General features: G+C 40.2%; 1 protein-coding gene across 3 annotated transcripts in view; it reads right to left on the bottom strand.

The window, feature by feature from the left end:
- KIF26A (kinesin family member 26A) overlaps positions 1-20,460 on the bottom strand; it is a 102,572-nt gene that overhangs the window by 34,775 nt on the left and 47,337 nt on the right. For all 3 annotated transcript variants that reach the window (XM_054068417.1, XM_054068415.1, XM_054068416.1), the window contains exon 4: positions 14,109-14,275. In XM_054068417.1, coding sequence (XP_053924392.1) covers positions 14,109-14,275 — 167 coding nt within the window. The remainder of the gene's footprint in view (positions 1-14,108; positions 14,276-20,460) is intronic.

The raw sequence follows: 20,460 nt of genomic DNA, 5'->3' as shown, positions 1-20,460 counted from the left end.
CAAATACTAGAAAAGGATCAGCTGAGAGAGATGCAGAGGACTTCAATCACACGGTGCATCTATGGACAAACCGCCACAAGCCAGAAATACAGCTGGGAGTCCTGCTTCTCATTATTAAGCTCCAGTGACAAAAATAAAAGCAAACTTCGGTGCACTCATTTCAGTGTGACTCATTAAATATCAGAAGTTTTAGTGTTACTAGCCAGCCTTATCTTCTAGAGACCACTGCCATTATTTATATTGTCAGACTGCTTAAAGGCTTCACTGAGAGGATCAAGGTCAAAGAATTGTACAACTCAAGCCTAAAATATCTTGAACAATTCTTCTGATTCCTCTATAAAGCCTTCAAAATTCCAGACACAGGTTTACACTGGCTATCCATCTACTCTGAAGACATTTCCAGACTTTTCCAGTTCCCAGCCCAACAAAGCATCATTCCTCCACCACATAACCAATATCCCAGGCCCTTCCCACTGCAAACTAGCTCCCAAGGAAGCAGCGGGAAAGTCACAGTCTGTAATTGTATCTTTCAGTTCCAGTTATTGTTTCCTTAATCACTTGTCAAAGGAGACAACAAATAGACGGATGTCCTACAATACACCCTACATCACTCTGTCCCGAGCCTTCTGCAACCCACAGAATGAACTTGGTTGGCATTATTACTTTTATTATTGCCATTACTGTTTGATGTGCCATTCTAAAATTAGAGAGGTAGCACAATGAAACAGTGCAGTTGCTACCCAGAACCCCAAGCCAACTTAAAAATAACCAAACTATCTGTTTCCACTAAGGGCATTTGAAACTAAAATCTGGTTCAAAAAAGAGACATTATTAAACAGAAAGCTGGAAATGTCTAAATCTATTGTTAAAGTTTGGAAAGGACAGGCACCATCCGTATCCCTACAGTAAATTCTGTCCAAGGAGTCACCTATAAAACATACATTAAAATTTAAGGCTATGGTTTGTTCTTTCACCCTAGAACAAGCTTACTAGGTTCCTGTGATGCACATATAGCTTCAGGAAGATATAATGGCTTTTCTTATATTAGTAGCATTATACAAGTACAGCACCAAACTTTTGTTTGCTTAGCTGTCCCAGCAATGCTGTCAAGAAGCACTGCCAGGAAGAACAAACAATTAATGTTCCTTATTTCAGTGGTTCAGCTTCCTCAATATATAATTAGTTCATCTGGACCACAATACACAGGCTGAAACAATAGCATTTTTATAATGCGTGATGGTAATAAAGTTCAACAGAAAATCATTATTCTGAAACACTGCAAAATGTCAAATCACATCTAATACTGTGGGGGCTTTACCAAGCCAATATTATGGGAGAAAGTATCTCCAATAAGCACAGAGGATAATCTTGTAATTCAAGCTTGAATTTTAGCCTCTCACTTTGAGTGACCTCTTAATTTTCTCTTACTATCTCTTATTAAAATCAGCAAGGCAGAAAGAAAAATCAGCTATGTTGACATATTAGGAACACCAAGTGCTTATAGTTGATCAGAGAAGATGGGTCCAGAAGCGATTTCAAGAGGTTATCTGCATTTTCCCAATGCTCCATGGCACAATTAACTTTACCTAATTCACTCCAAACATGTATTTGTTGTTAGAAACCTCAAGTGAAAGCAAGTCCACAGCCTCCCAAGGCAATCAGTCCCAGTTTTTAACTATTCTTATTGTTAGAAATTTCATACCTCATATCTCTCAGAAGCCTGCCTTGCTGGAGCTTACGTTCCTTGTTTTTCCCCACCTCCCCAGCAGACATGCAGAATACCTTCTTTCCTTCTGCTGCAGCAGCTGTTATCTGTATGAAGACCACTACCACACCTCAATCTTCTCTTTCACAAATGAAGAAGTCCCAGTCCTTCCAACCTTCAGATCTTCATGAGGTACACAATTCTGGCTTCATGCTTTGAAGAGCAATATTCAAGACTTATCCAAATTCAGGCACCACACTTCAAGGCCATTTGTGATGAAGTCAAATAGACCTCTGCAATATGACAAGTTAAAGCAAAACTGCAGGCTACCCCTGACATGAAAAGACATTCCTCTTGCTGTATAGACCTAAGCGCTGATCCCTCCTCCCAGCTACACATTATTGTTTAAACAGAAGCAACAAAAGAAGCCCATTTTCAAGCATTCAAGCTATTTGCATGTAGGAAACCAAGGACTCCTCTCTATATTTACCCATGTTTAAGAAACACCAAAAAGCAGATCTTCATGAGCACCAACTGTCACAATCCAACCGATTTTATTCCTCTCCCAAACCAGCATTTTCTGAGGTTTCTGCTACAAAACTGTCACAAGTCATGTCAGCTCCATTCTCTCCTCAGCTTGCAGATTTAAGACACTCTTCTGGCCAAAGAACATTGCTTCAGGAGCCAGGACCAGGGTCCGGGAACTGACTCTTTTATATATATACATCTAGTCACTGCAGCCTGCCACATACCATTTCCAGCTCTATTCACTAACGGTGTTAAACAAAGCAAGAGCGGATGAACATATTGCTGTACTTCCACACTTGCTGTTTACAGTTGTACCATATGACAAACTGCTGAAAACCTGTGTAGGTTAATCTTTATGTAAGAAAGACTGTCAGCACCTAATATAGAAATATGTCAGTTCTCAGGCTGCACACTGCGTAGATAGCTATGTATTGAAAATACAGATACCTGAATGCCAGCAATATTTCCTCACTCTGTTTCATGAACTAACTGAGCTAAAGCAGGCAGAACCACATCAATCTAAGCACACTCCTCAGGCAAGAAAGTTGGACTTATTTGCCAGCGAAACAGACTCATGAAACAGTCAGATTGAGGAAAATAAAATTCTAGTCTCATTTGTACTCTATAAAGAAAAAGTAATAAAGACATTTTTAAAGCTACAAAGTAATGAAACAGAAACAATGGTGCTAACTAGCCCTTCATTATTGAAGTAATTACTTAAGTAGATCACTTAAAATTTTGCCCAGCAATATCAGCTCCCAGTATATAGAAAGAAGTCAGTATCAAAATTACTTTCCAGGCAATAAATTATTTTTGTTACAAAGGATATTACACTCCATGGTATTCACTAAAAACAGTCTGGTATGAACAGCAAAAGCATTCTGTTTATTCAGTCTGCTCCAGGGAAGAAACAGGCACATTCATGCATGGAAAAGATGAGAGAGAAAACGCAGGATAGTGCTAACAAGGGGTTCATCTGAAGCATTAGATTCAGGCAAATATTAGATAGAAAAGAGGGAGACTGAATGAAGGAGAAATTCAGTATTTTCACATTTCTGATCACAACTAGCAGTCCAAATACATGTTATCATCTGTGACTGTAAAGCCTCCTTTACCATAAAAGCTCTAGAGTGGGTTATGTTTTCAGGTTACCTTCCTTTGCCCCAGCACACCACTCCCACCGACATACCTTTCTCATCACCTCCAGCTCCCTCAGTTCCACATTCCAGTGCACATCTAGGAAATCCACAGAGACTCCACTCCCACTTCAGCTGGGTTTTATTTCAGATGCTTAGTCAAAGACTTGACACCTATACTGCCAAGCAAATAACTTCTCAGGAGGATACTTACTTATTCCTACTGTTAGCAAATTAAATGGTCACTGACAGCTTTAAATGACGCACTGGAAATCACCCAAGTACAGAAGTCGTTATGTCCACACAATAAGTATTTTTAAACACAGGAGGGACACATGGGCTTCTTAAAGCCCAGTGTTCCTGTGATTTATTTAACTGACATCAGTTCTGAAATGATACTTCTCAGAGGTATAATGGGCTGAAATTGCAGCACCATTTAAAATAGCACTTAGCAGCAAAACGCAAGATGCATGTTCTTGCATCACTGCAGATCGAGGTTTGACTATGTCTGACCCACAGATAACAACTTCAAATTTCAGCAGAAACAAGCAACTCCTGAAGAACTTCTCAAGACACATTATCAAACAATGTTCTGAAGCTTGCCTTGGACTCCAACTAACTTCAATAATAGCATCCAGATTAGATTCACTTTATACTGATTAATTTCCACTGAGTCATTTCCTCCCACTAAAACTCCATAGGACAGTGTTTCTTAATAAGTGACCTCCAAGACTGATGACACGAATAGTCCGACAAAGCATAAGGCAACCCCAAAAGCATCACTGGCAAAGCAGCACTAACTGATGCTGAGCAAGATACTCTCTAAGCTCTTCGAAATGTCCTGCCAAAAGAAACATCTTCCATCCTCTCAGTGGGAAGGATGAGGGAAGTTTCAGAAAGCCAGAACTCACTGCTATTTCACAGAGAATTTAAAAGCACCTTTAGAGTAATCCTGCAATTGATCCAGCACTGCAGCTATAGTGCTGGCGCATTATTTTGGCTTGACACTTAATTTTTGTTACAAATGGTAATGCAGGATGCCTTATTTTGCCATGAGCACAAGTAAGCAGAGCTGTCTAGCTCAGAATAGAAACAGTATCACTTGAAAGTCCATCTGCCCTGCAAATCACACCCTACATGCACTAAACTGAGTGTTGGAGTGCAAGTCAGCCATAAGAACTAAAAATTCAATTAACTATCAGTCGGATTTTACTATTTTGCCTGCTAAACTAAGCATTCGAACAGTTAAATACATTATTATGAAAGACACTTCTAAAGCTGCAAAACAGGTGCATACTGTCAAATTACATTCACACAGGAAAGTCACCATTATCATTTTACCTATGGAATGCTCTGTTCCCACTGCAGCAAAACCACCAGCACAGCTGCCACTGCTGCCAGGCTGAGGAGCCCCAAATAACAGAGTTAGAGCAAGCAGTGGTGTTCAGGAATCCAGGAACCAAAAAAGGCAGGCAGACTAGGATGGCTGGGGGGGGGAAGGGGGGAGAAAAGTGGTCCTCTTGACAAGCTAGGAGGGACAGAAAGAAGTGAAGAAGCCAAAAGGAGAGAGACTCTGGTGGCTAGACAACAGTGAGATTCCATGTATTCAGGAAAATAGAATAATCAGATGCATTCAGCTATAGATGAACAAGAAAGAAAAGAAGGGATCACATGAAAAAAATCTTTACATTAAGAGAAAAAACATTAGGTTCAGGAAAACGGAAGATCAGAGACAGGATAAAGTAGGAAGAAATATCTGCATGACTCCAGTCAAGATTATCCATAAATACTTCAGATTATTCCCTAGCTTATTCCCTTCCACTGACCACTGTTTACTCACACAAAAAAATTCAAACTTGGGTTGCTCTGAAGGCACAGATTCTCCTGACATATCCATGATATATCCATTTTAAATTCTTCTGCTTTTCCTCCTGGGCATCACGAATTTCTTGGAATATAGAGCTAACCCAGGACTCAACTGCTGCATCAGCAGTCTGCACTGAATCACCTAAAGCAGCCTGAAAAGTTGCCACATCTCTGGGGCAGGGGGTGCTCCTTCTGGTGTTCCAGAACCTCCTACCCACCAAGACGCTCAGGGCTGACAATAATCATAATCAATAAAGCCCTCCCCAGGAGCAGCTTCACATGATAAAGAACTTTAGGCATCTGGTCAGAGTGAAACAACTCAAGGGGTGTGTTGTATCCCAATTCCACTTTCACTACAAAGGTGAAGTAAAGATGTAGAACATACTCTTCAACATGCCACCCTCACCATGAGATCCCCACAACACTAGATCTGTTTTTCCCCTCTTTCAATGCCACCTCCTTTTCATACCTCCTGCCAATCTGGCTGGCACAAGGCTCCCTCCTTTCCTCATTTTGCTACCTCCATCATAGCCCACCCTACTCCCACACACAACCCCTGTAACCTGTGTTATATAGGAGGGGCTTCTCCTTCCAAACATCTCCCTGACACTAATGCCTTGCATGATCCCTCTGGTTCATACCATGATATCTAACCCTCTATGCAGGGAACCTTCATCTTCCAGGGCAACGACTCCTAGATGCCCAATGCTGCTTCACTTGGTCTCCACCACTCTCTCAGCCAATCCTCTTTGAGGCTCTCTGAAATCCTCACCACAGCCTCTCCACCTTGGCTGATCATTCATTGCCTTCCCTCTCTAATTGAATAGCCATATCCTGAACACAGATCTGTTGACCTTTGGTGAATTTTTCACACTATCAGCAGTGTTCTAACTCCGCCGTGCCAACGTCGAAAATTCTACTTTCTCTCTCCTTTCAGCTACATCAATTTCTTTACCTCCTCCCTTTGCTGAACTACAGCTCTGTGTCTCATCTCTCTCTGTCCCACCAGTCTCACAGTCATCACAGATGAGCTCTTCATAGCAGGGAGCCTGGCTTACAATATGCCGATAAAGCACTGTGTGAATGTATGATGCAGTATTAACAATCATACCAGTAATGATGTTCTGCTCTTAAACATGCTGTCTTGAGAGTCATTTCAGTTTCCAAGAACAAAGTCTACTAAATCAGGCTTATCTTCTAATTTATCCTCCTTACAGGCTAATGCAAAGTGGGATATACCTAAAACATTCACCGTTTTGTTTGTCCTTAATTATAGGCAGTATTATGCTGCCACAGCAACTAGGAAACCTTAAGCTGCCCTAAGATGATATAAGATACTGCACAATGCCACACGCCCTGCTGCCCTGTCTCCTGTCCACACATAGCACCATGCTACACACAGAGGTTATGTTTACTCTCCAGGGACAACTAGTGACCACATTCCAGCAGCCACAGCATGGCACCAGCAAGACAAGGCAAGCCCTTCAGTGGCACCAGCACTAACTTTATTAGCACATCTGCATGAGTGCTTTCTTGGTCTTCCTAGCTCCGTGTAGAAAGCAAAAAGGGGCCAGGAAGGCATCCCCCTCCCCAGCACCATGCAGTGGGGAGGACAGAGCAAACACTGGGCTGCTCCAGCCCACTAGATTCAGAGGCAAAACTCATTAAGGGGAAAAGGCTAATTATATATCTGGTTCCCCCTGAAACAGCTGGATGCTCCACTTCATCTGCACATCTGCAGCTCTCCCCTAAGCTGCAGACTGCTCAGCCACCCTTCCTAACCAGCTTCCAACACTCACCAAATGGTAGCAAGAGGAAGTGGTACATCGTGAGGCATTTAATGAAGAAGGGTTGATGCACTGAGAGGCTGTTGAGCTGCATTAATGCCACTGAGTCATTATATCCCTGGAGAGCCCCACAGCTCCTGCTATACTGCTTTGACACAGAAAAGTAGGGACAAATCATGCACAGGTTTTGGATTAATCTGCCAGCAAGGCAGTCTTAATTAGGAAGAACTGGTACCCCATTTTCCTAGGTAATTAATTCAAATTTAATTTTCATGCATCAGCTCAACACAGGATTTCTTAGGTGCGGGTTATGCTTAATGAGGAAGCTTTAACAAGTGACTTCACTTTTTCCCTTGACACGTCATTCACCAAGAACTTACTACTGTTACCAGTAACTATAGCAAGCACTTCCGTTTCAACCTCAGAGACTAGGTTAACTACCACAGGTCAGCACAAAAAAGTCTAACTCAGGATCCAATGAGACATACATTTTCTTCACCTCTTGATGAACTACTACTTATTCATAATGCAGTTATCCTCTTTACCTGTTGAAGAGATTTAAATTGTGCCAGCTCTGCACAAAGCCAGCATACCAGTGCATCCCAGCAGGGTACAGGGCAAAAGTTTACAGCTATTAAACACAGAGATTTGTGAACTATACTATAAGCTTCACAGAAATATAATTCTTGCTTTTAACAGGGCAGAGAAAGACAGGCTGAAGTGATTTAGCTAAAAACACCTTAAACGTGGCAACTTGAAAAAAATGTATGTTTCATTTTTTGTGCTTTTTTTTCCCCCTGCATTAAATTCCGAAAGTACTGACAGTCATGGAATAATCAGGTTTAACAGGTTAGCAGTAATATATGCCTCAAGTGTTCCTAATACATCATAATCTTCTTTCACAGAATTTGCATCACTGTCAAACCAAACTACTGATTTTCAGTTGATGCTTTTAACATGTTTCTATGGTTACTTTCCAAGGTCGCATCACAGAAGCCTGAACAGCAGTTCAGAAAGACAAAAGGCATTTTGCATCCTTCACCATATTAAATAATTTATGAAAGTTAAGGCACCCTCATGGAAAAAAATCATAAAAGAATACGTTCTCAGGTTATTTTCTCAGCAACAGTTTGAAGCACAGTAAAATCAATACCTCTATAAAAGCCTTCAAGAACTAGACTATTTGATTAATGTTCCATATGGTATAAAACACTAAGGAACACAGTCTAAGTTTAGATCTATATGCACAAGCCTATATGAAATGCACGAATAAACCTTAAAGCAGACTATGTAGACATCTAATTTGCTGCTGTCAGCTTCATCTTTTAAATCAGGCACTAGGCATTGTCTCAGAAAGTATTCTGAATGTAAAATGTAAATGCAAAAATAAAATGGAAAAAAATGAAGTAAAAATTGTAATGACAGCCTTTATTATTTTCACCATTTTTCATTCAAAACCACGCAGACTTCATCTGTCCCCAAAACGTTACAAATTTTGACTAGTGTAATGAAAGCTTGTATACAAAATATCTGAATTCTCTGCCTACCGCTACACTAGATCAGAGTTTATTGGAACTAATTGAAGTGTCTGAGGCTTGGAACAAAAACACATTAGTCATTTAGCGGTTGTGCTAATATTGCTATGCCTTTCCTGCAGTTTCATTAGATACAGACTGCTTCAATACCCTAATCATATGCTCAGTCACAGCACAATCAGTACACAGAGTACCGACAAGCTGTCCCACCATGCCTAAAGCTGATAAGGTGTCTGCTCTATGAGTAACCTCAATTATTGACTATATTTTATGGTCAATCTAATGACCAAATGCTTATCAGCGAACCATCGGGTGCCTGTAATAGGATAGTGACCCTAAGTTTATATGTACCATTACTGCTCATTAGTGAATAATTAGATTCTTTAATCCACAACTCATGGGCATTAAAATATGATGGAATATCCTGAATCTAGAAAAAGACTACTATGTTTATTTTAGCTCTTAAAATGTGTAACTACATTACTCAGAGACTGTATATCTTGTTAAGAAAAGCTGCTTGTAAAAAGCCTATCATGTGTAATGTTTTATATCATGTCTAACTTGACACAGCTTTCCCAAACATGCAGCAATATGATGAGTGGAAAGATAATGGGTGTGATTCACCACAGTGATTCTCCAGATTTATTAACTTAAATGTTTTTAACCTAGCAAGGCCCAGCAACACTGCAAATAATTTAAAATCATGAAAACGAGTGAATGCTATGCTTGGATCTGGCAAAAGCAGGTGGATGCAAGGAAAAGTAGCTGCAACTATACAGCTATTTCCCTGCTTCGAAGGCAAGTGCAACCCTGTGACTAAACCAGTTTGAAAAGATGTGACAATAACCCGACATCAAACAAGATTAAAATCTAAGAAGAGGGACTTAATACAGTTTTTCTTCTGCTCAACATTGCTTATGGTTGCTTGCTTTTATACATATTTTCTTCTCAACAGATTTGATTCCTCCTAGCTGCCCTGCCGCTGCTCAAACCTTCCTTCCAGCTTGCCTTTGCACACCAAAGCCAGACAGCCATGCTTTCCCTGAAACACCGTACCCCGACTCAGCAGCACAGGTAGTGCTGCCACCACACTCACCAGCCACCAACAGGTAGAAATGGCACATTAATGGTGATAGCTTTGATTTCTCAGAGGCCTTGATTTTTTTGCCAAGGGCGTGACATTTTCTATTTTGGCAGATAGCTTGTTCTCCTCCTCTTCCTCACTGCACTTCTCCTGCCTGTTCTTGGAAATATCATTTCGTCTCTTCCCTAGCTGTCCTGGTGACACAAAACCCCACAGCTTATTACAGCTTTACAGCACAATAAGCCAATATTTACTTAGTTGCAAGCACAGCCCCCACAGAAGGGTCCTACAACTCTCTCAACTATTTTCTCTTAGTAATATAAATCTTGTTCAGGTTCCTTCTGAAAAAGAAAAAAAAAAAACCAAAAAAAAAAAAAAACCAAAAACAAATGCCCCCCCCCCCCAAACTGGAAACAGGTATTAAGAGTGGAGCACTAAGCAAGGTATGGCTCATGCCACACCAAGGGACAAAGCCTAGCTGCATTCTTCTTAGATTCAAAGAATCCAAGATTAAACTTCTGCATTGTAAGGGTAAACTGGGAGCCTCTTCACAGATGTCCATGCCCCTGAACTGGGCTTTTTGCTCCAGCTTTCTTATTCTGTCAGTTTCCTATTAAGAAGCTGCATTTTCTGCTAAATCTTCTGGTCCTTCGGTAACATGACCACTGAATAATGTCTGGCAACTTGCTTGTGTGACGCAGTCAGATGTTAATGAAAGCTTTCCTCCTTCTGTGACAGATCAGAGTGAGGAAAAAAAGCTTAAAACTGATTTAATTTCTTAATATGCTTCTGTCTGCTCACTCTAATATTTGGCTTTGATTTTGAATACTTAGCACTTCTATACTAGACACTCTGCATTTCTAGGTAACGAATAAAATACTTTTTTCTTTTTTTTGAAAAGCAAAGCATAATTAAGCTTGAAGAAATTAAATATGACATTCAAATGAGAAAGAGCTTTGGATGAATATGTAGATTTGGGGCTGCACATATGCTTAACAAAATCAATGCGTTCATTGCAAAGACTATCTTAAAAATATTCATTTTAACAATGGGTAGCTCTTATCACCAGGTAAACATTTTGCTGCAGCTCTTAGTTATTATTTGCCAGGTGAGGACATAAACTCTCTGTGGTCCTTTTAGTTTGTGACCTTATAAATATAAAGCTATGACTCTCATCAAGTAAAAAACTGGAGTAAAAAAACAAACCAATGAACAAACCAATCAACCAGCCAACCAAAAACAATTGCATAGTCCTTCTACCTTCGCAGGCACAAGACAGCTCACAAACAAGAGTCAAAGGGTATTATTTCACCACATAGACACTCCAGTTTTAGTGTGAAAAACATATTTATTTGCTGCCAGGAAACCATGTCACAGCCCCAAAGCTAGTTGTGCTAGGACCTGTGCAAAACCAGTTAATGCTGTTCCATGAAGAATGCAGTTTCCACAAGCACACGGTGAAGGCTTTTTCTCCAAAAGCAATTAACCCTGCACCCCAATACACTGAATGTTAATACATGTGCAAGTTTTTGCCTAGCTACTTTGTTTCTATGACAAAGCAGACCTTGTCCCAGGCTAAAGTCCCAGTCACAGACCCTTTTACTATTATAGACTCTAAGAGATGGAGGGACTCAGTAGATTTGGTCAAAGATTCAAAACAAAATAAATGTGTATGTGATTATCAATATATTTGTTGCATTTACTCCAGTAGAGAACAAGGAATAAAATGTTCCAGGTTCTGTATAACACAAGTAACACCTGGCCTTGTATGAAGTTCACAATTTAAGTGGCCAAGGAGAGAAACACAGTAAGGAAAGATACAGCAAATACAATGAATAGGGACTACAGTATAACAGTAGTGCTAAGACTTCTCTTTCCTCCCTAGGTGCTTGCTGAGAGAGGATTAGATGAACAGAGATGAACTGGATGCTGATGCAAAGGATTCAAGGTAGAGATGACCTTCTTTCTCAGCATGCTTGAGGCTGGATGGTACAAAGGGAAAAAGGAGACAGGACTGGAAAGGCTGGAGAAAAGAAGCCTGATAACCATCAGTACTGAACAAAGCCAGCCAAAAGTGTTGATATCCCAATACTTGTGCATAAGCCACTTCCACCACACTTTCCGCTGGCATCTGTGTCTCACTCACCCTTAAAGATTTCCTCCTCTTCCCCTCCCCTCCTGCTGAGTACTGCATGTATTAAGGGTAGGAGGAAGACACTGTGTGGAATATTTGTTCAGTAAGGTCCCTATGGCACAGGGATTTGTAAGAGAAGGAGCTGTAGGACAGGGAGCCTCTCCTGAGGCTAACACCGATAGTGCTGGAGAAGCCTGGCCAGGACTACACAACAGCAGCCACCTGAGGACCTCCTCAACATACTTATGACTGCCAGGGATCAATAGCGGACACCTATCCCACAGCTCTTGTGATATTTTCTGTGTTTCAATTCGTGGCTTTATTCACAGTCATAACTGAATTTGTTTCTTGAATGCTCACCGTTTGGGAGCTCAAGATTCTTAGATGGGCTCTGGAATACTGAGAAATGAATGCTAAAACACATTAATCAGCAATGTGATGAAAGATCATGAAAATGCTGCAAAACTAATTCAGGTAACTGCTAAAGGAAAAGTGATTACTTTTCATGCAAGTCTCCCTCTCCAAAAAACAAAAAAAAAAAAAACAGAAGTGCTTTGCGCACAAAAATTTCAACTAGCCCTGTTCTTTGGTTAAAAAAATTAAGAGAATCAATTTTGAATACAGGAAACATGGGTAGGGAATAAGCAATGTACTAATGGGGTTTAAAATGTTTTAGCTAAAGCCATAAAACTCCAATTCATTAGGGGCAAAGACAGATTCATGAGAAGCTATTAGGGTCTGATCCAATGTGCAATGATGTCATTTGCAGTCTTGCTGCTGAATTCCAGAATCAAGCTAACAACCACCATTAGTAAGAGTCTGTCGTTATTTGAATAAAACCAAAATTGAGTTTTGCTGACCAGTGATATACATTATCACTGGGAGAAAAGATTTTAGATCCTATTTCAGATTGTTAGGCACCAACTTCTTTGTCTTGATTCCAGAGAGGGTGTTTTATTTTCTGGATTCCCCAGTGAAATTATAATTTTTGCATTTGCTTACAACATACAGAGTCACACTGAAATAAGCCCAGAGTAGATCAAACTAAACCAGACTGTTCATAGCCACAATATGAAATTAGTAATGGTCTATGCTGCTGTCCAGTTCAGTATTTTGGAGAGGATTCTTCTGTCCTTATTTAGGTAACTAAACAAGAAAACAGATGTCTGAGCTTTATTCCCTAACTTCTGTCTCCACTCCTACTGATTTCAGACACCTATCTAAAAGTGAAATATATCCATCGTCTACAGGCAACCATTTCTCTGTGTTAACTTCAAACCTTAACACACAGACACCACATCGGGGGCAGTCATTTCCCAAGCTCTTGTGCACAAAGAGACTGGGATATCTAGGCATATAATACTTATACATATGTATATATGTATAAGTATATACACACACACTATACATATAAGACTCACTGTACTATGGGTGAGTTCTTCTAAAAAATAAGACTCGGGAAGCTGAGCTCCTTCTGAGGTCAGAGTGTAACTTAGATTAAATGTCATTTTTTTAGTGATGCATCTTAAAGATTAAGGAAAAGGAAACAATACAATTACCATCACGATTACATGATAAGAAGAATCTTCACTTAGTGCATATATTTACTTTAAGGCATTCACAGACATACGTCTCTCAATATTGTCTCAAAACATGTTCCGTTCTGAATTAAAAAAAAAGAGTTTGGAATGCAAGCACAAAGCCCTGAATCTTGTTGTTTTAAATACCATCTGCTTGACAGCGTATTGCATTTAATCAACATTGCTAATTACAATAAACATTTTGCAAAAAAACCTAACATATATCATTTTCATTATAAGGCCCAAGAACAAAAAAGGAAAGATCATTCTAGGCTACTGCTAAAAAAAAAAAATCTTCAACTGTTTTAACTGTTTTCACCAACTATGGAAAACCTTTTATTTGCACACACAGGCCATGCTACTGAATAAGAGTCTAACTTCTTTTTATTTAGATTTGAGTGAAAATAACCTTGTTGCTTCAGCTTCTGCTCCAAGGAAACCTACAGAAAATAGACTTGCTACAGGCAGAAATGTCCACTAAGGACTAGACTAAGACACAAACATATTTTCTTTGGTTTTGGTCAACAGAGGTTCCTGCTCAGGTCTCCAGAAAGAGAAATGAGGCATCACTGTCACACCCCTGCTCCCCAGCAGCAGTAAGAAGCCACTGTCATAACTAGGTGACCAACTCCACCTCTCAGCAACCAGCAATACATGCTACACCTTGTACCTATGGCAAGGAGACTCAACAGCATTTCATAAACATTTGAAGACCAAAGAGAAGTTACAGAAAGCATAAAGGTGAAAAACTACCTTATGAAGAATGAAGCTGCAGCTGAGGTACCTGCCGAGACCCCAGCTGAAGCAACCAGGCTCTGGGAGGCTGCTGAGCCACCTGCTCCCGTGGGGTCGGAGTTGTTCTGCCCTGACCTGATCTGAACACTGGGACAATCCCGGCCATTTTCTGGAGCTGTTTCTGCCTGAAAAAAAAATGAAAACATATGTACAGGTTAATACATTTGCTGAATAGTCATTACAGGGATAAATCTCACGTGGCACTATGAAAGCGTCTTTGTAAGGGCAAAAGTGACTATAGCAGTGGCTGAGGAGTGATACAGCTGGACAAGAGTACCACAATAGGTCCTGCAACAGACCACAGCAGACAAGCAGAATAACAGAGAGACCTTTTGTGATGGGTAATGCACAGTTAAACAGTTTGACAGGCATGAAGAAATGGAAAATGATAAGCAGAACCCTTTTGTTTTACAGTGTTATTTGGGAGCTGGCAGAACTGTTTATCTGGTTCAGTTATAACTGTCAGGAATTATTTCTCAGTGGCACATCATCTGCAAGACCTATCTGTTTAGGAGGAACTAACCAGTCACATTTGTAACATGTTTCCACATGAATAACCCCAAGAACTAAACAAAAAAAAATTGATTTTTTTATAAAATATGTACAGCCCTGCATTATCTATCTCCACAGCACAAGTACACAACATTTTTGTCTCCTGCAAACCACTCCAGTGGAATAACCGGAGTGACTGGAGATGCGTCTTCTGCAGCATAATGCATCTGCACTATCTGAGACCCAGTTGGGGAGAGGACTGGTTTGGGACTTTGCCAAAATATCAGACATCTGTATTGTGAAATTGTGTCATGTCTATATCTTCATGCTTAGGCCACCAGCTCTTTCAGTACCAAGTTCAATTAAGTCCCATCAGTCAAATGCTCACTGACAGTGCTGGGAAGGCTTCCTTTTTGGAAAAACCTGCTCTATGTCTAAGAGTACTGAAGATTTAATTAAAGATGACACCACAATAAATATTTGTCAAAAGAGTTAATTGCTTCATGTATGATAATATATGATGTTTCTGTCATCTGAAATACTACTTTGACATTTCCAACTAATTAGCTAAAATAAATTCCAGAAAAGGAGACAGCCTTGTAATGAAGCACAGACACAATTAAGTACTTCCTGGGATGCCACCAAATTTAAAATTTTGTGCTGCCATAGATCATGTTTTATAACTGCAGATATACAGACATGGTAATAGGGCCTTCCCAGTTACATACACGCCCTCAATTTTCTCATACACTCACAACCCAAACAGTTTTTCTCATGAGAACTAAGGCAACCCCATTATTAGGTATCAAGTACAAGAAAACTCTATGAGCCGCCGAGCAGCGCTTGACAGCTGCACGAAAGGCTGTCTGGAGTTTCATCTGGACTCACTCCCATAGCTGAATGCTGAATTCCCAGTTCCTAGCAAAGTCAACAAGAAAGTGCACCCAGTTCTTTTGAAGGACTGCTCTTTAAAGATTAATACTATTATCAGTTTTATGAAGTGGCTGACTAAGGCATTAACATAGACTGCTACATAAAAAAGCACTTTTATAGAGCTCACCTAAGAGATCTCAGGCTGAGACATAGAATATTTATGCAGATTAACTTAGTCGTAGTGAAGCTATTCACACTAGAAGCCTAACTGGAACCTCTGAATAACCTCTACAGAACCCTTCACTTTGTACTACAGACATCTCAGAAGGCAAAAAGGCAGTGACCAAGCACAGCTAGAGGTCAAGACTGACACAAGAAATGGTATGGCAGCAATACGAGCAGTACTCAAGCATTAACAAATTGAAGCAACAAATGCGTGGTCTTGACCTATACCAGCTATACAAAGTATATGCCATGGGCAAAACAACGGCAACTGGGAAAGGTCCAACATGGCATCTGAACTTCTGAGTTGCATGAACCGATGCAAAGTGCTAATAATAAGCAGACCTTACTGTGGACTTAGCAATTTACAGACCAAGAAGTCTACACTAGAAACTCTAGAGCCAGTATGTAGGGCTCACAAACTGACACGCCAATGGGTTGACACACACAGTGGCCAGTGGCATGACCGTCAGCAAGACAAGGAAATCCTACCAGTACCCACCAGCAGACTAAAATAAGTGTTTGAAAACTTCCATATGTTCTTCAAGAAAGATGACCATAACCCTCTGTCACATGTGCTGTTGTCTCAGATTAACAATTACGTGGTCAAGACATATTTTTCTACTTACTTTCAGCAGGGTTATATTAGATGACAGGACTTTGAACCAAAGAAAATCACGTTTAAGCAAAATATTGAAAAAAAGAAGGCAGAACTAACCAATCATCCATTAATTAATCCATAACCTAAGTAATGGTATAATCTAAAGCTAAATATGAAACCTGCATTTAGCATGAAACTCCAGTGAATTTTTACAGCAGTCTTAACAGATTTGTAAGAACTGAGTAGAATCTGCTAACAGATCAATTCCTGTAAATATTAAAGAAAATTTACAAAAAAAAATATGAGCAATGTATAACATATATTCCTTTTTAACCACCTTTTTATTTCTATGAGAACTCGGAAGCCTGCACTGCTAAGACACAAATTATTGTAAACTTATCAGGCATCTAATTTGAAATATTCAAAACCACCCTGATATTTCAGATACCAAATGGTTAATATACTTTCCAAAAGTATATACCGAAGTTGGGCGCCTGTAAATTGCCACTCCCACATTAGACACTTTTGAAAACTCCAACTGTAATTTCTGAGTAAGTTTGGAAATTTTATTCTCAGTTCTGTACATGTGTAAAATGAGGATGAGGGAATGCCAATGAGAAAGCATTGATTCTTGAAAAGGATGGAAAAGTGAAATAAGACATGCAAGATAAAATCATCAGAAAGCTTGTGCAGAAGACAACGCGTGAGTTTCTCATTGAGTCTTCAAACCCAATTAGTATTCTTAAATACAGGACTAACAGCAGTTTTGCTGCATGGTGAGAAGCTGAAAAAGAACAAAACAAGTTCTTCCAAGTTCAGAATTAATTTCAAGGACTGCTTGCACCATCCAAAGTGAAAGCATTTTCCAGTCCAACCATGTTTGACTGTCCCTGAGACAGCCGCATCTCTCAGCTGATGAGGAGGGCTCAGGTATGAGGAAATTTGTCAGGTCCCAGTCATTTGCCCTGAGACAGGGAAACTAAAGACAAGTTATGGGACCTTCCTGGGCACACCAGTTTGTCACACCACAGTTTCAGCTTGTGTTGCTTACAGCTGCTGAAGGGGTCCAAATAAGATAAGGAAGCTTTGTTTTTAAACTAAATGGAGGAATTATTTCATCCATCTCCTTCATCTCAACCTCTGCTCTTCTGAGGAGTGTGTTTGGAAAATATACTTCTCTAGAGGAACAGAAGCAACTTTGCATGGCTTTTTTAAGCACACAAGTATGTCCAGAGAGAAGACTCCAATCTGCAGCTGAGAGGAAACTGTGCTTCACTGTTTACTAAATTTTCATAAATCACTCGCAATCAAACACAGAAATTGCAACCTTGTCAAAAGTACTATTGATTGCACTGAATATTTAATGTGTCCTAAGCTCCACATGCAGAAATTAGTATTTGTTCTAGTTTTCTAAGAAAAGGTTCAGTGGACAAAACCTATCAAACTTCTGGAAACAAGTTAATCCTCAAATGAAGGATTTCTAAAACTGTTCAACAGGACCCCTTCTCTCTACTCTTTCTGCAGCCACACGAAAACTGACACCAGTAAGAGCACAGCAAGGATAACACTTGGAAATGTCACACGAGGTGCTTTGCACATGCAGGAATGGCATATATACTGGTGCTTCATATCAGTGCTTGTGTCAGGGGGTTTTGGTACTGACGTCCATCCCAAGGACACAGGAGCAGAGCTGGATGTGCTGGCAGCACCCACACATGCAGCTGAGGTTGGCAGGGCCACAGTAAGCAATGGCAGCATCAATTGTTCTCAGTTAAGACGGCAAAAGGCTTGGGGAGAGTGCAGGAAGAGATGGAGGCATCTGACATCCTCAGGCTGTGGAGGTGTGCTGAGCAGAGCAGGGGCATCCCCTGCCCCATCCACAATACCCAGCACACAGGTTCCCTGCTGCGACCAGATAGCACGAAACATCTGCCCAGGTTTAAACAAGTCAGCCTAGTCCAACATTACACTATAGAGAACTTGGCCATAGATTAAATTTCCAATTACACAGTATGCTGTCAGGCTATTATCATCTAAAGGACAACTACAACCCTAACAAGCTCTTTACAAGTTTAAAGTGCAAGACAAAAAACTAAGCCATAATGTTGCCAATTTCCCAAATATTTCCATTCTGTGGACCTTGACTTTTGCCCAGGGATCCCAAAAAAGCCATGAGTCTCTTTAACTCATGGAAAATATGTGCATGGTGACAGGCAAGAAAAATGTGAGCATATAAAAAATTAGAGAAAAATATATCAATCCTAGGACTGCATTGCTATGGTAAAAGAAAAACAGAAGGTTGGGTAGAGCTGCAATAGCAAGTAATCAGATATGATGCCTAAATATGTGTCAAGAACAGATTCAAAGATGATATAGAGGAAATTACAAAAGCATCAACGACTCTAATACACATCTGTGCAATCAGAGTCAGAACTCAATACCATTTATTTTATTTCAAAAAATTGGTCCTATGATAAAAGTGTTCACCAGGGCTCCAACAGTGACTTGCAGGTGAAGCTTTAGCAAGATCGAGCCTGAGTCTGTACTGCAGCACTTTTTTTTTTCCCTTTTAAATTGTTTTTACCCCTTTCTGACTAGTAGGCAGGCATACAGAATTTTGAGTATTTGCTTTAACTTGCTATATTAACCTTGCAGACAGGAACGTCACAGCCAATTAAATTGTAAAGACTGCTTGATCTAATGATTTTGCAATATATTAAGTCTACTGTTTCTATATGATAAAACAATAATTTTCCCCCTAAATGATTCATGCTAAGACTCTTATGACCTACTACACTAACTGGAACAAATGTGACGTAAATCTACCTGGATAATGCTATATTGTAAACCCTTCCTTCCTGTAAGCGTAGATAAATCCTACATACATCTTCTATGTGAAATGCCTCCTCCTCAGACTGCCTAGCATTACGTAAAGTTAACTGTGCAGTGTATGCCAGGTTGAAGTGAAACATGTTCTGGATAAACTTTTTACTGCCTTTTGACAGTATTTCTGCTGGGGCTTATTATAAAATAACTAGGGCGTTTTATAACTACAATACACTACTGTAGTCATTTTATATCCTACAGCTGCAATGTGGTAACAAGAATGCCTAAAACTGTAGTTTTATACTTTTATAAGCATCTCAAGTCCAGTGTGATCAAATGCAGAGTATAATATCCCTTCCTCCAAAATAGGTTTTCAGCTGTAAGAGCTGCTAATGCCTGGCTTAGCACCGATCTCTGAAGAGGAGACAGAAGGAGAAAAATCACAAAGAAGTGAAATTAAATAGAAATAGGAGGGCTCATCTGCTGTCAGACTGGAAAGTAATATAGGAGATCCAAAGACAACTACAGGACCCTTGCTTTTTGGATTAATATCTGAATTACTGAGACAAGTTAAGGATATGGATCTTCACCACCAAAAATCACTGGCCATCTGTGCTCCAAGCACAGTGAGGACCTCATCCTTTAGCTGTAGAACATGTGCACCCAGCTGCATCCAGAGCTGATGCCCTTGGCAGAACAATGGCAGAGAAGAGGCAGCTTGTTCCACTCTAACCAGGGGCTCCTGATCTCACCTTGGCCTAGATCTCTCCTAAACTATGCTCCTTGTTCCCTAAAAAATTAAGGGTTTGTGCAGGTCTCGGGCAGGCCTTCTTCTTCTACAAAATGCCTGTCCCTTCCTTCAGCCTGCCTATATTCCCAGGCTGGAAGGTCTCTTCAGCCAGGACTCTGGTAGCACAAAGATGACACCAGGCAGCAGTGGACCAATTGCTTCACATTTTCACCACTTGGGACAGTGGTACCAAAAGAGGCAGCAAGTGATGGTTTGGGGTTTTTTTCCCTTCTTCACAGCTATCACACAAACTTCACCATCCTATCTGAACACGTAAACCTTCCACTTAGAAAGTCAGAAGTATGAGAAGAAGGGCTATCAAGGAGAACATAGATCTGCCGCATATAAACACTCTCAGATGGAGACTTTTCACATGCAGTGGGTTTAAAATGACCAGACTAGAGGAACTGTTTCTTCTAACGCCTCCAGGAAAACATCAGAAAGTGTTGCCCAGAGCCCTCACTGCTGATGTGTATTACAATAGTTACAGCCTCCAAAGCCAAAAA

The sequence above is a fragment of the Cuculus canorus genome, chromosome 5, assembly GCF_017976375.1.
Source record: "Cuculus canorus isolate bCucCan1 chromosome 5, bCucCan1.pri, whole genome shotgun sequence".
Taxonomy (NCBI): Eukaryota; Metazoa; Chordata; class Aves; order Cuculiformes; family Cuculidae; genus Cuculus; species Cuculus canorus.
The sequence above is the reverse complement of the archived record's forward strand: the minus strand, read 5'-3'. Positions and strand labels throughout refer to the sequence as shown.